We start from the raw sequence: 12,242 nt of genomic DNA, 5'->3' as shown, positions 1-12,242 counted from the left end.
TTAATTGAATGTTCTAAAGTTAACGTTTTGGATTTTAGTAGCTGTATTACAAATTGTTGTCTTCTGTACAGGTTGTGATGGAGGTTTTCCATACCTGATTGGCAAATACATCCAGGATTTTGGCATTGTGGAGGAGGATTGTTTCCCCTACATCGCGGCAGATTCTCCCTGCACACTATCTGAGAAATGCACAAAGTACTATGCCTCCGATTATCACTACGTGGGTGGGTTTTACGGCGGCTGCAGCGAGGAGGCCATGATGCTGGAGCTGGTGAAGAACGGCCCCATGGGCGTGGCTCTAGAGGTGTACCCCGATTTCATGAACTACAAGGAGGGCATCTACCATCACACCGGCCTCCGTGACTCCATCAATCCGTTTGAGCTGACCAATCACGCCGTGTTGTTGGTGGGATACGGGAAGTGCCATAAGACCGGCGAGAAGTACTGGATCGTGAAGAACAGCTGGGGAAGCGGGTGGGGCGAGAATGGGTTTTTCAGAATCCGTCGTGGTACAGATGAGTGCGCCATTGAGAGCATTGCTGTAGCTGCTACGCCAATCGCCAAACTTTAGAGTGTAAACGAATTGGTCAGTTGAAACAAGCATGGTCAGGTAAAATAATGGCAATTTTGAAAAAGGGAAAGAAGTTGTAAACTTCTCATTTGTTTAGTAAAACTCATTTCCCATGACCTCCAGCAGATAGGTTAAGTGGTCAAAGAGGCCAAGAATTTCTCTCTTTCAGGTTCCTTTTTGTAGCACACGATTTGAATGTCAAATTCACTCTCATTTTCCAATTCCTCAGATATTGTGAAGCTTTAAACTTTAGCTTTTGGCTTCAAGGTTCTTCTCTTTTCGTGTGGTTCCATGCAGGTCAACATCAGCTCTGTCTCCAGTGCTTTGACTCTCTCTTGCTGGCCTCTAGGGAATTTATTAGTCTTCTGTGCCTTTTACTCTTCCTTCTGTTTTTGGCAGCCCTTTAAAGAACAATGGTGGGGCCATTTAGTTTCTGTCTCTTCAAATCCCCCAGTTATCATCTTCCTCTGAGCCACCTGTCCACCTAGAAAAACTTCTGATTCGGCCTGTCATGTTTCTGTCTTGGGTCACCAACTCTTCCAATTGTTGCTGTCAGCCAAAACCAACCCTGTCTAGAGTCTAGTTATGGTTTTAAACTGATCTGAAAGTCTTTGTGGAGGTCCTGCCTCTGGATTTTGCAGAGCCGTTTTGTTGCAACTGACCTGCTGTCTCCATCTGTTCATACTCTTTCACTTTGGACTGTGTGTATGATCAAAAATGGCTTTTTTGTTGTTGTTGGATCTGTGCTAATGAAAGTTGGGTGCCTTCATGTGCTGGGAGTTGTGCCTCAACTGCTTAAAATGGTTTTTAGAAAAGGGATTTTTAGATTTTCATTGATCCATGTGAGCTCTGAATGTCACATTTGCACTCTGCCTTGTCAATTTTTACACATTCTTTTAATCTGACGTAGCCATTTTGTATTCAGAGACTATCCATTTGGCAATTGCTCTCAGGAAAAATCAGTTCTTGTGGTTTAATGAACAATCACTTTATCAGTAGCAATAGACTAAAGGGATGTGTATGTATTTTTTGAGTCCTCTGCCAGCAGTTAAGCTGCTCAGGACTATTTGAATCCAATGGTTTTATCACAATTTTTGATTTTCGCCTTTTTGTGCTCTTGTATATGTGTCATGATCTTTAATAAAGCTGCTTTTTAATGCACTTTTGAACTCCTGGTGTACTTTTGTTGAAAAGACATGCATTTTGAATTGGATTTCATAGTTCAGAATTCAAGTGGGCTTTGGTCATTTAGGATGTTAACTATATGCCATGGTATAAACATGGTACTTTACTTAAAAAAAATAAATAAATAAATAAAAAAAAAAAATAGATATATATATATATATATATAATCTATCTATCATGGTTAACCATACTTTGGAACAAATTTGTTCGCAGACGTGGGCTAAGTGAGTGACACTACTTTGGGGATGTCCTCATTTGAAAAAGACTGTATAAAAATAAAAGGGTTCAAGCGCCGTAATACATTTAAGTGCATATGAAAAAAGACATTACATTATTTAGCCTGTAACCTCCGTAATCAATGATTTGAAAAAGCATTTTTGGCAAATCATGGTAATTTGCAATAGAAATGAATTTTAACGCCAACTGTGGTCTTAACTCCCTAAAACTTGGCATGCTTGTTTAGAATCACCTGTCGCATGTGTGCACCAATTTTCATGAAGTTTTGAGTTTTCCTTTAGGCTTTATAGGCTTTTGGGTATATTTGGACACGCTCCTTTTTTACACTACCCCCGTTTTGGCTTCCTAAAGGGTGAATTTAAACTTTTTGCTTGATAATTATTTACCTAGAAAGTCCAGAGAATTGCACTGCAGTAGTGTGTGTGTGTTTTTTTTTTTTTTTTTTTTGTTTTTTGTTTTTTCTTCTTTACATTTTCTCAAACGTTTAACACAGTTTGATTGACAGTAGTGGTTCTAGAGGCAAATGAGGTGTTCTATCGTATGATGTGAATATCGTAAAACCATGCAATATATAGTCGTTTACACCCTTGAAAACTGATTTCTTTCAAATTTCTCTCAGACCTTTAGGGCCCAATGAGTTTGTTCCGATTAACCTTGTCTAATAGATCCTCAAAGTTCACTGACCTACGCCAGTTGTGTTTTTGGAGATACGCATATGTCCTTATAGCCCCTCACGGCACTTTGGACCAAGGCCATGTGTAACAATTTTCATGTTGATATGACAAACGGTTAAGTAGTTATGGCCAACGTTTGTTTTGTTTTTTTCCATCTTATATCGGCACCATGTGACCTCAGATTCAGCTCTTACATATGTGTTGTGAGTTTGGTGACCATATCTCATTTCTTTTAAAAATTATAGCCCTTTTAGTTAAAGCGGCCCTGCCCCTTTTGAACGTATTGTCCTCCATTTGCGACGAAGAGTTAAAAGTTTAAAAGTTTTTTTTTATGTATATAATTATTAATATTCACTTAATGGAGAACCTTCCTGGCTCCAATCAGGCACAAAAACCTACGACTACACTAAAAAATAAAAAACACAATTTGCTGAGCCAGCTTAAAATAATTTGTAACCCTGCTGCCTTAAAATTTTAAGTTCAGTCAACTCAAATAAGTTCATTCAACTTGAAATGTTCAAGTACTAAGTAACAACTTAGATATTTGTGTTTGCTAAACTTAACAGATGGGTAAGTAACCCAGCTGCCTTAAAATTTGAATAAGTTGAATAAACTTTTTTTTGAGTTGACTGAACTTAAAATTTTAAGGCAGCCAGGTTACAAATTATTTTAAGTTGACTCAACAAATTGTTTTTTACAGTGTAGTTTGCAAAAGTATGTTTTTCAAAAAATGCGAAATACCCAAGAATTAAGAAGTTATGAACGATTTCGAACTTACGATCACTGTAGGGCCCCCGTCAGGCCGAATGGGGTGAGCCTTGGTGACACTCAGTGTTAAGTGGAGATTGCTGATCCTTGGCCACTCTAACAATTACAGTAGGGTTTGAACCCATAATAAAGTTACTTCTTTTGTTCCCGTATTTGGTAAAATTGCAGAAACGGTATAAAAACAATAGAAGTATATGGAATGTCCCAATTTAAATAGATAAAGGTGTGTTTTGTTTTACTGACAGCTTTAGTACCAGGTTTATCAAGCTGCAAGCATAGCTACCATGGTATATTTTAGGATAATCAGTGAAATTCATCATAGGGCCTACACTTATTGGTGAAGAAAACTTTGAGGGCGTGATTCTCACACTTACCATGATAACTACATTTCACAGCGGAAGTATCTGGTGTTAGTGTTTGGTCCAACTGTAGTAATTATGATCTTTTCGACTACTGTACTTACCACAGTTATGAAGCTTCAACAGGCAATCCCTTCGTCTTCTCACGTCTCTGGTCTCATGCTCGACTGACGAGTCACAAGTTGCGCGTTTCTCTCCGCGGGGCGTTTCTGTTTCTTCCTTCAGAGTCTGACTGCGGATCACACGCGTCCATGTTCTCCTCCATCTCACACAACCATGCAGAACCATCACCTGAAGGAACACTTGTATAAAATACTGGTGATCGGGGATCTGGGTGTGGGAAAAACCAGCATCATCAAACGCTACGTGCACCAGAACTTCTCACCAAACTACCGCGCAACGATCGGCGTGGATTTCGCGCTCAAAGTTCTCAACCTGGAGCAAGAAACCGTCCGACTACAACTCTGGGACATCGCCGGTAATTTAAATTTATTTATTTATTTGTCAATACTAAGGTAAAATTAGGAATAATTATAATAGAAACAAAATGTTTTTAAAATAATTTGTGTGGTATTATGTATGTGACTATGTGCGTTGTATTTTTTACGTTATTTAAACTTCTCACATAATATTTTATTAGAAAATAAACTCGTTGTCCACTCATTTATCACTGGAAACTGCACTGCTGAATTTACTGAATATAAATTATTCAATATTATTGTTGTCTGATTCTCTTTTATACTAAAAACTGCCAGAAAGTCCATAGAGTTTCACACACACACACACACACACATATATATATATATAACTTTCTAATGTTGTTATGTGGACCAAACAAACTAATTACGAAGCCGCATTGTTTTACTCTGAAGTCTCTCTTGAATAACGTTCCTCACGCGCGCGCGCTCTGCGCGGTCATGTGTTCGGCGCTCATGTGAGGGAGATTTCCATCTAAAAAAACAGTTGGAAAACAGAAACGTCGTTGTAAATAGATGAAGTGAGTAGGGACATCAGACAGGAGCGTGATTTGCCATTGTGAAACCGTTCTCGAGAGAAAATAAACAAATCAACTCAATTATAGAGGTATCTGAGCACTTAAATCAACGTTTGCGCGACTGAATGTCATTCCATTTGATATCAAAAAGCCATTTGTTGTACAGAAAACATCATTTCTTTTGTTGTAAATGGCAACTTGTTTATTTCTCAGCTGTTGGGGTTATTTATAAAGGATATCTGATGTTGCTGCACTAGCCAAAATATAAAATATGTTTTGCTGACGTTCCTTTGAAGTTAACATTGTTTCTGAATATTCTCTTAACGTTCAAACGGTCCAGGTTTTAAAAAGTTTATCTTGGTTATGTGAACATTCCATTTTAGAATTTTGCAAACTTTATGAAACGTTACTTTTTAAATATTCTCTGAACATTCTGAAACGAGTTGCAACATTTAAATCAAAAATGTTAGACGCACTTTCATAACTTTAAAAGAACGTTCTGAGAACGTTCTCTATTAGCTGTGTAGTTTCCATTGCACACTTCAGAGTTTCTCAGTCTTCACTCGGCTGCTCCAGTAACTTCTGACACTAATCCTGAGCGCTGAGCTTTAAGTTTAATGGCATGAGGCTGGAGCTCAGTGGAGTTGATCAATATGAGCCGTTGGAATGTGCTTTTCCTCATTAACCATATCCAGGCTTTAGTTCGGACCTTTGGAAATGTGTACAAGAATCTCAAAGTACGATCACGTGGATCAGAAATTCTCTCGCATTCACTCTAGGCTTCAGCTGAAAATAAACCTCTCATTGTTGTCTTTGTGTTCTCTTATGATCACCATGAAGTCACGGTGAAATGTATGTATGTTCATGACCTATATAGCTAGCTTTGTATTTACAGAAGACTCTCATGCGGTTTGTTCTGACTCAATGTCTACTGCAGGCCAGGAGCGTTTCGGGAACATGACGCGGGTGTATTATCGAGAGGCAATGGGAGCCTTCATTGTATTCGACGTCACGCGGCCGTCGACGTTCGAGGCGGTGACGAAGTGGAAGGAGGATCTCGATGCCAAGCTGAGTTTATCCAATGGCAAACACGTGGCGGCCGTGTTGCTTGCCAACAAGTGCGATCAGGGCAGAGACGTTCTCACCAACAATGGCATCAAAATGGAGCAGTTCTGCCAGGAGAATGGCTTCGTGGGATGGTTTGAAACTTCAGCCAAGGTACATAGTGAATCATCTCAAATCAGTTTGCGTATTACTATCATAGTGTTCTGATATTCAAGGTCAATGTGCACAGAGGTTAAAAGGTCAAATGAAAGGTCATAGTGAGGTTAAAGAGTAAATTAGATCTAGTTTCCATCCTGTTTGCGGATTAATTTGTTTTATTTAACAAACAACACACTCATTCATGAAAGCTTGTGATTTAAAAAAGCAACTTTCACACTTACGACCTCCAATTTCACACTTGCGACTTTTTTCCTCGCAATTCTGATTTTTAAAAACTTGCAATTACGAGTCTATAACTATAGGACTATAAATATATAACTATAAAAATCAGATTTCAGAGAAAGTCTTACCTTTTTTATTCTTTAATCCATGGAAGAAAAACTGAATTGTATAAACATGCAGTTTTTTGAATGAAATTAAAAATAGAATTGCAAGATATAAACTCAAGATGTTAACAAGATGTCAACTCTTAATTCTGAGAAGTCTGAATTGTCACAATTGCAAGCAAAAAGTCACAATTTTGAGAAATTTTTTTTTCATGGTAAAAAAAAAATCTGAATTCTGAGTTTCTTGCAATTCTGAGAATTTTTTTCGTAATTACGAGAATGCACAAAAAGTTAGAATTGTAAGATAAAAAGTCCCAATTACCATTTTTATTTTTTAATTCCATGACAGAAACATGCTTTGTGTCGGTTCAATTTCAGCTCACCAAGGCTGCAATTATTTAATCAAAAATACAGTAAAAACAGTAAAATTGTGAAATATTATTAGAGTTTAAAATAACTGTTCTCCATTTGAAAATATTGTAAAATGTCATTTATTCCTGTTATGCAAAGCTGAATTTTCAGCATCATTACTCCAGTCTTTAATGTCACATGATCCTTCAGAAATCATTCTAATATGCTGATTTGCTGCTCGCAAAACATTTCTGATTATTATCAGTGTTGAAAAGAAAGTTCAACAGCATTTATTTGAAATATCAACAAAAATTCTTTTGTAACATTATAAATGTCTTTACTGTCACTTTTCATCAATTTAATGCATCCTTGCTGAATAAACTCTTACTGACACCAAACTTTTTCTCGCAATGCTGATTTAAAAAAAAACAATTGCAAGATGTTAAACTTTGAATTACAAGCCTATAACTTGTAATTGTGAGATATAAACTCACGATTCTGTGAAAAAAAAATCAGATTTCAGAGACAGAACGTCTCAGTTAACTTTATTTTTTCATTCTAAGGCAGAAAAAAATGCAAACTGTAAGGTATAAATGTGCAATTTTAAAAATAGGCAGAATTGCAAGATTTATAAACTCAAGATGTTAACTCTCAGTTCTGAGAAGAAAAGTCAGAATTGTCACAATTGCTAGAAAAAGTTTTTTATCTCTCAGTTTTGATATTTTTTCCACAATTACGAGATACAAGTTGCACAAAAGTCAGAATTGTGAGATAAAAAGTCATAATTAGCGTTTTTATTTTTAAATTCAATGGCAGAAACGCGCTTAGCGTTGGTTCAGTTTCAGCTCACCAAGGCTGCATTTATTTAATCTAAAATGTAGTAAAAACAGTAAAATTGTGAAATATTATAGTTAAAAAAAAAAAATTCTATGTGAATATATTGTAAAATGTAATTTATTCCTGTGGTCAAAGCTGAATTTTCAGTATCATTACTCCAGTCTTCAGTGTCACATGATCATTCAGAAACCATTCTAATATGCTGATATGCTGCACAAGAAAACTTTCTGATTATAATCAATGTTATGAACAGTTGTGCTGCTTTGTATTTTTTTGAAAACTGAAGCAGTTTTATTTCCAGGATTTTTTAACAAGAAAATTCAAAAGAACAGCATTTTTTATAACATCAACGTCTTTACTGTCACTTTTGATCAATTTAATGAATCCTCACTGAATAATCGTACTGACCTCAAACGTTTGAACAGCACTGTATGCAAAGTGAATGAGCTGTTAGATTTCTCCTTTTGTGCTCCATGGAGGAAAATGAGGACATAACTCAAATTTTTTGGATGAACTATTTTATTGAAAGACCGTAAATGCTTGTCTGACCTTCTAGGCTGTTTTATAGACAGACAGGTGTGTGTTTGTGTGTGAAGATGATTAGAGCTGACAAAAGCGCTCACACACTTTCTGCTGACTCACAGTCCTTCGGCTACAGTATGTCATGAATATTCACGAGCTAATTAATGCAGTCACAGCCAGAGACGAGGTGTGTGAACACTGACAGAAGTACTATCTCTCTCTCTCTCTTTCTCTCTCTCTCTCCAGGAGAATATTAATATAGATGAGGCTGCACACTGTCTGGTGAAGCACATTATAGCTAATGAGAATGATCTGCTGCAGTCAGAGGTTGCAGACACCATCTCACCGCAGCAGGATTCCAGCCGCGGAGGAGCCTGCTCCGCGTGTTTCAGGTCCTGAAGAAGATCTCCAAAGGGTCCCGGAGGAGCACTTCTCCATCTAACCTCATCTTGACTCTTTCAGGTCTTTCTATCACGCGTCTTCTCTTATCTCATCTCATTCACGTCTCCTCTCGTCTCTGTTTATCTGTGTCAGCGCCGGAGAGGCGACCCTGTCGCCGTTTCTTGGTTTCCATGGTAACAAGACTTATCGAACACTCTGCAGAGCAGAAAATGTTTTAAGAGAACGAGACAGTGGTGAGAAATTCATGTGCAGAACTTCAAGAGAACTTCAGGCTCCTGCAGAATCAAACCTTCAAAAGGCCAAAGCTGCATTCTAGTGTCCGTTCAGTGATTTTATTACAATTTTATTACTTGCTTTGCCGTTAATTCATATTTTTACTGACCAACAGAAATCGGCTGAATAAACAAAGTACGACAGCGTTTTAGTGCCACGTTAAAGTTTTTTCAAAAATCTAAGATTACGAGATTAAAGTCATAATATTTCGAGAATAAAGTTGAAATACTTCGAAAAATAAAGTCAAAATATTTTGAGATAAATAAAGTTGAAATATTTTTTAAGTCGAATCTTTACGAGAATAATGTCGAAATACTACGAGAACAAAGTCGAATCATTACGAGAATAAAATAGAAATATTTAGAGAACAAAGTTGAATCATTACGAGAATAAAATCAAAATATTTCGAGAATAAAATCGAAATATTACAAGAATAATGTTGAAATGCTATGAGAACAAAGTCGAAATATTATTTCGAGAACAAAGTCGAAATATTACAAGAATAAAGTCAAATCATTACGAGAATAATATCGAAATATTAAGAGAACAAAGTCGAATTATATCGAGAACGAAGTCTAAATATTTCGAGAATAAAGTTGAATCATTACGAGAAAAAAATCGAAATATTTCGAGAATAAAGTCGAATCATTACGAGAGTAATGTCGAAATACTACGAGAACAAAGTTGAATTAAATTGAGAACGAAGTCGAAATATTTAGAGAATAAAGTTTAATCATTATGAGAATAAAATCAAAATATTTCGAGAATAAAATCGAAATATTACGAGAATAATGTAGAAATACTATGAGAAGTTGAAATATTTCGAGAACAAAGTCGAAATATTATTTTGAGAACAAAGTCGAAATATTTCAAGAACAAAGTCAAATCATTACGATAATAATGTCAAAATACTATGAGAATAAAGTTGAAATATTACAAGAATAAAATCAAATCATTACGAGAATAAGGCAGAAATTACGAGAATAAAGTCTAAATGTTTCGAGAATTTAAATCGTATAAATTAAAGTTATAATATTTTGAGAGTATATCGCGCATGCAAATGGCCTGGATTTAAGAGCACCGGGAGAATTTGCCAGGCCACCAGAATGTATTATTATTTATTTATTTGAATATTGTTGCGTCCGAGCGGTCGCATCATCTTACTGGGATGAGGAAGAGTCCATTTTAGGGACTCGTGGAAACAGCTTAATATCAAGAATATGATGTTTATTAACAGACTGAACAGGAACAACTTTTTATCTGAACATCAGCTCACACACCCAATCAATATTCCTTTGTAGGTAGCCGTAGCTCTCTTATTTAACCCTTTTTAATACAACAAATATATGTGGGATTATTAGCAAAAATCATACCATGTGTTATACTCGCAGGGACGGTATGCTTGGAAATAATATTTCACGTCTCCGATTACATTCGTTATTTATACTGTGCCAGCTTTGTGCTTATTTTAGTCTCTGCTTTCAAAATCAGCTTTATAGCAAAATACAAACTGTGTGTCTTACAATAATGTGTTTTTCAACCTATTTAACTGGGTGTGACAGATCACTGAATTCATGTGAATCAATTCGTAAAAAGAATTCAGAACTCCGTAAAAAGAAGTCATTCTTCACATTTATTTAATTAAAAACAACAAAACATTCTAAAGGTTAAAGTGGATGCCAACTCATTAACATATGTTATATTGTTATCTTTTGTGAGGTATATAATGTTAAGTGACTTTTTACAAGCTGTACATTTACTGTATAATACAGTAAATGACTGGACATACTATTTAACATCTTCCATTCATTATTTGCATTATTTTATTATCCTGATTTTATGAAACAAATGTCTCATTGCGATCTGTCACGCCACGTTAAACGAAAGAGTTTGAAAAACGCATTATTGTAATAGACATATTGTTCGTATTTCATTATAAAACTGACAGAATTTAAAAGTTGAGACTTTGTAATTTTTCCCGTGCTCCCAATCTGGACCATTTGTATGAGCAATAGGCTATAGCCTGCTCAAAATATTAAAACATTAATCTCGTAATTGCTTTAAATTAATTCTCATAATTTTGACTTTATTCTCAAAACATTTAGACTTTATTCTCGTAATCTTAGATTTTTTTTCTTAACGTGGCACTAAATCGCCGTCGCAGCAAAGAAAGCGAATTAAAAACGATATATCTTTACCCACTGAGCAGAGTGAAACAATATTTTCCATGTTTTTCCATACTCATAAATTATGTATGCAGCCCTTAAAAATATTCATTCATTTGAATGTTTCTGCTACATGCAATTGCTGATGTTTCCAAAACAGGGTTTTTGCAGGTTGAAAGTAAACATGAAGCTTTTTAAGACTAAATGTAAGAAATAAATTGAAAGGAAAACAACACATCAACACTTTAAACACTTCATTACTTCATTCATTTCACAACGTAATAACTCAAACACTGCAAATATGGAAATGACTTTTACTGTACTTTCAGATCACACTGAAAAAAAAAGTGCTTGTTTTCCAATGCAAATGTCTACAGATTCTTAAATCAAGATGTTTCGAAAGTGAAATGTCATAGTCTTGTTTTTATGAGAAATTGATCAAAACTTTAGAGTTCCATGATTAAAACAAGAAAAATATTTGCCAATGGGCTCAACTTAATTCAAAGGGAAAACAAGTTTTAAGGCCCCGTTGACATATTTGTTTTTGCTTTAAACATAAACTCGTTTAATTGTGTTCAGTTTCTTACAAAACAAGACTTTGTATGTTCAGTTTGCTTCTCAGGTATTTTGATTTCAAGATGTTTAGGTATTTGTATTAGAAAACAAGACAAAAATACTGAGGAGGATGTTCATTACTTGCAGTGTGTGCAACATTATAACACTATCATTTTTTTTTTAAGGCCTTAAGTTGTGGAAAGGTGGAACATGACTTTTTGAAACCCTGTCAAATGTTCAGATTTTTGTCATTTGCTTTAAACACTACAGTGCCATCAACCAGCAACGTTTGTTCTTTTTTTTATCAAGTGTCAGTTATATATTTTATTAGAGCATATATGATGATGTCCTGTAAATACCCCTCTATTTACCCAGTATACAGGAGAAGAGTTCAGAGTTAAAGTATTAATAAACATAATCTTTAATAAAGTGTGTGTGTGTGTGTGTGTTCCCTCTGTGCTTGTATTTCTCACTGCTGTTGGGAATTGAATGTGCTCGTGTTCAGCGAAACGCTGGATGATAGTGTGTGAGGTTAGTTATTAGGCTTTGTTGTATTATTTAAAAGAAAAGTTTGTGCAATTAGCTGGAGCAACGAGGAACCTCTGGAGATGCTGGTTTTACACAAACACTTTGCTGAGAGCAACATCAGCTCATACGCACCATTTCAGAGACAGTTATTGAACACTGCGGGTTTTCTTTTTTTAATATAATATGTATAGACAATATCCATGGCTGTCAGATACTGCGGATAATGTACTGGTTTCACCAAAATCTTCCTAAGAATGTTTCTAAATGCAAT

General features: G+C 35.6%; 2 protein-coding genes across 2 annotated transcripts in view; both read left to right on the top strand.

The window, feature by feature from the left end:
• The window catches only part of ctsc (cathepsin C), an 8,732-nt gene extending 7,000 nt beyond the window's left edge, over positions 1–1,732 (top strand). Inside the window, exon 7 of the mRNA XM_051129751.1 lies at positions 72–1,732. Coding sequence (XP_050985708.1) covers positions 72–571 — 500 coding nt within the window. The 3' untranslated portion in view covers positions 572–1,732. The remainder of the gene's footprint in view (positions 1–71) is intronic.
• Positions 1,733–3,962: 2,230 nt separating this feature from the next.
• On the top strand, positions 3,963–11,834 carry rab38a (RAB38a, member RAS oncogene family). The gene is made up of 3 exons (XM_051128606.1): positions 3,963–4,272; positions 5,726–6,006; positions 8,295–11,834. The coding sequence occupies exons 1-3, from the start codon at positions 4,071–4,073 to the stop codon at positions 8,445–8,447; spliced, it is 636 nt and encodes a 211-aa protein (XP_050984563.1). The 5' UTR covers positions 3,963–4,070; the 3' UTR covers positions 8,448–11,834.
• The last annotated feature ends 408 nt before the right edge of the window (positions 11,835–12,242 follow it).

Source organism: Labeo rohita, chromosome 15 (assembly GCF_022985175.1).
Source record: "Labeo rohita strain BAU-BD-2019 chromosome 15, IGBB_LRoh.1.0, whole genome shotgun sequence".
NCBI classification, from domain to species: domain Eukaryota; kingdom Metazoa; phylum Chordata; class Actinopteri; order Cypriniformes; family Cyprinidae; genus Labeo; species Labeo rohita.
The sequence above is the reverse complement of the archived record's forward strand: the minus strand, read 5'-3'. Positions and strand labels throughout refer to the sequence as shown.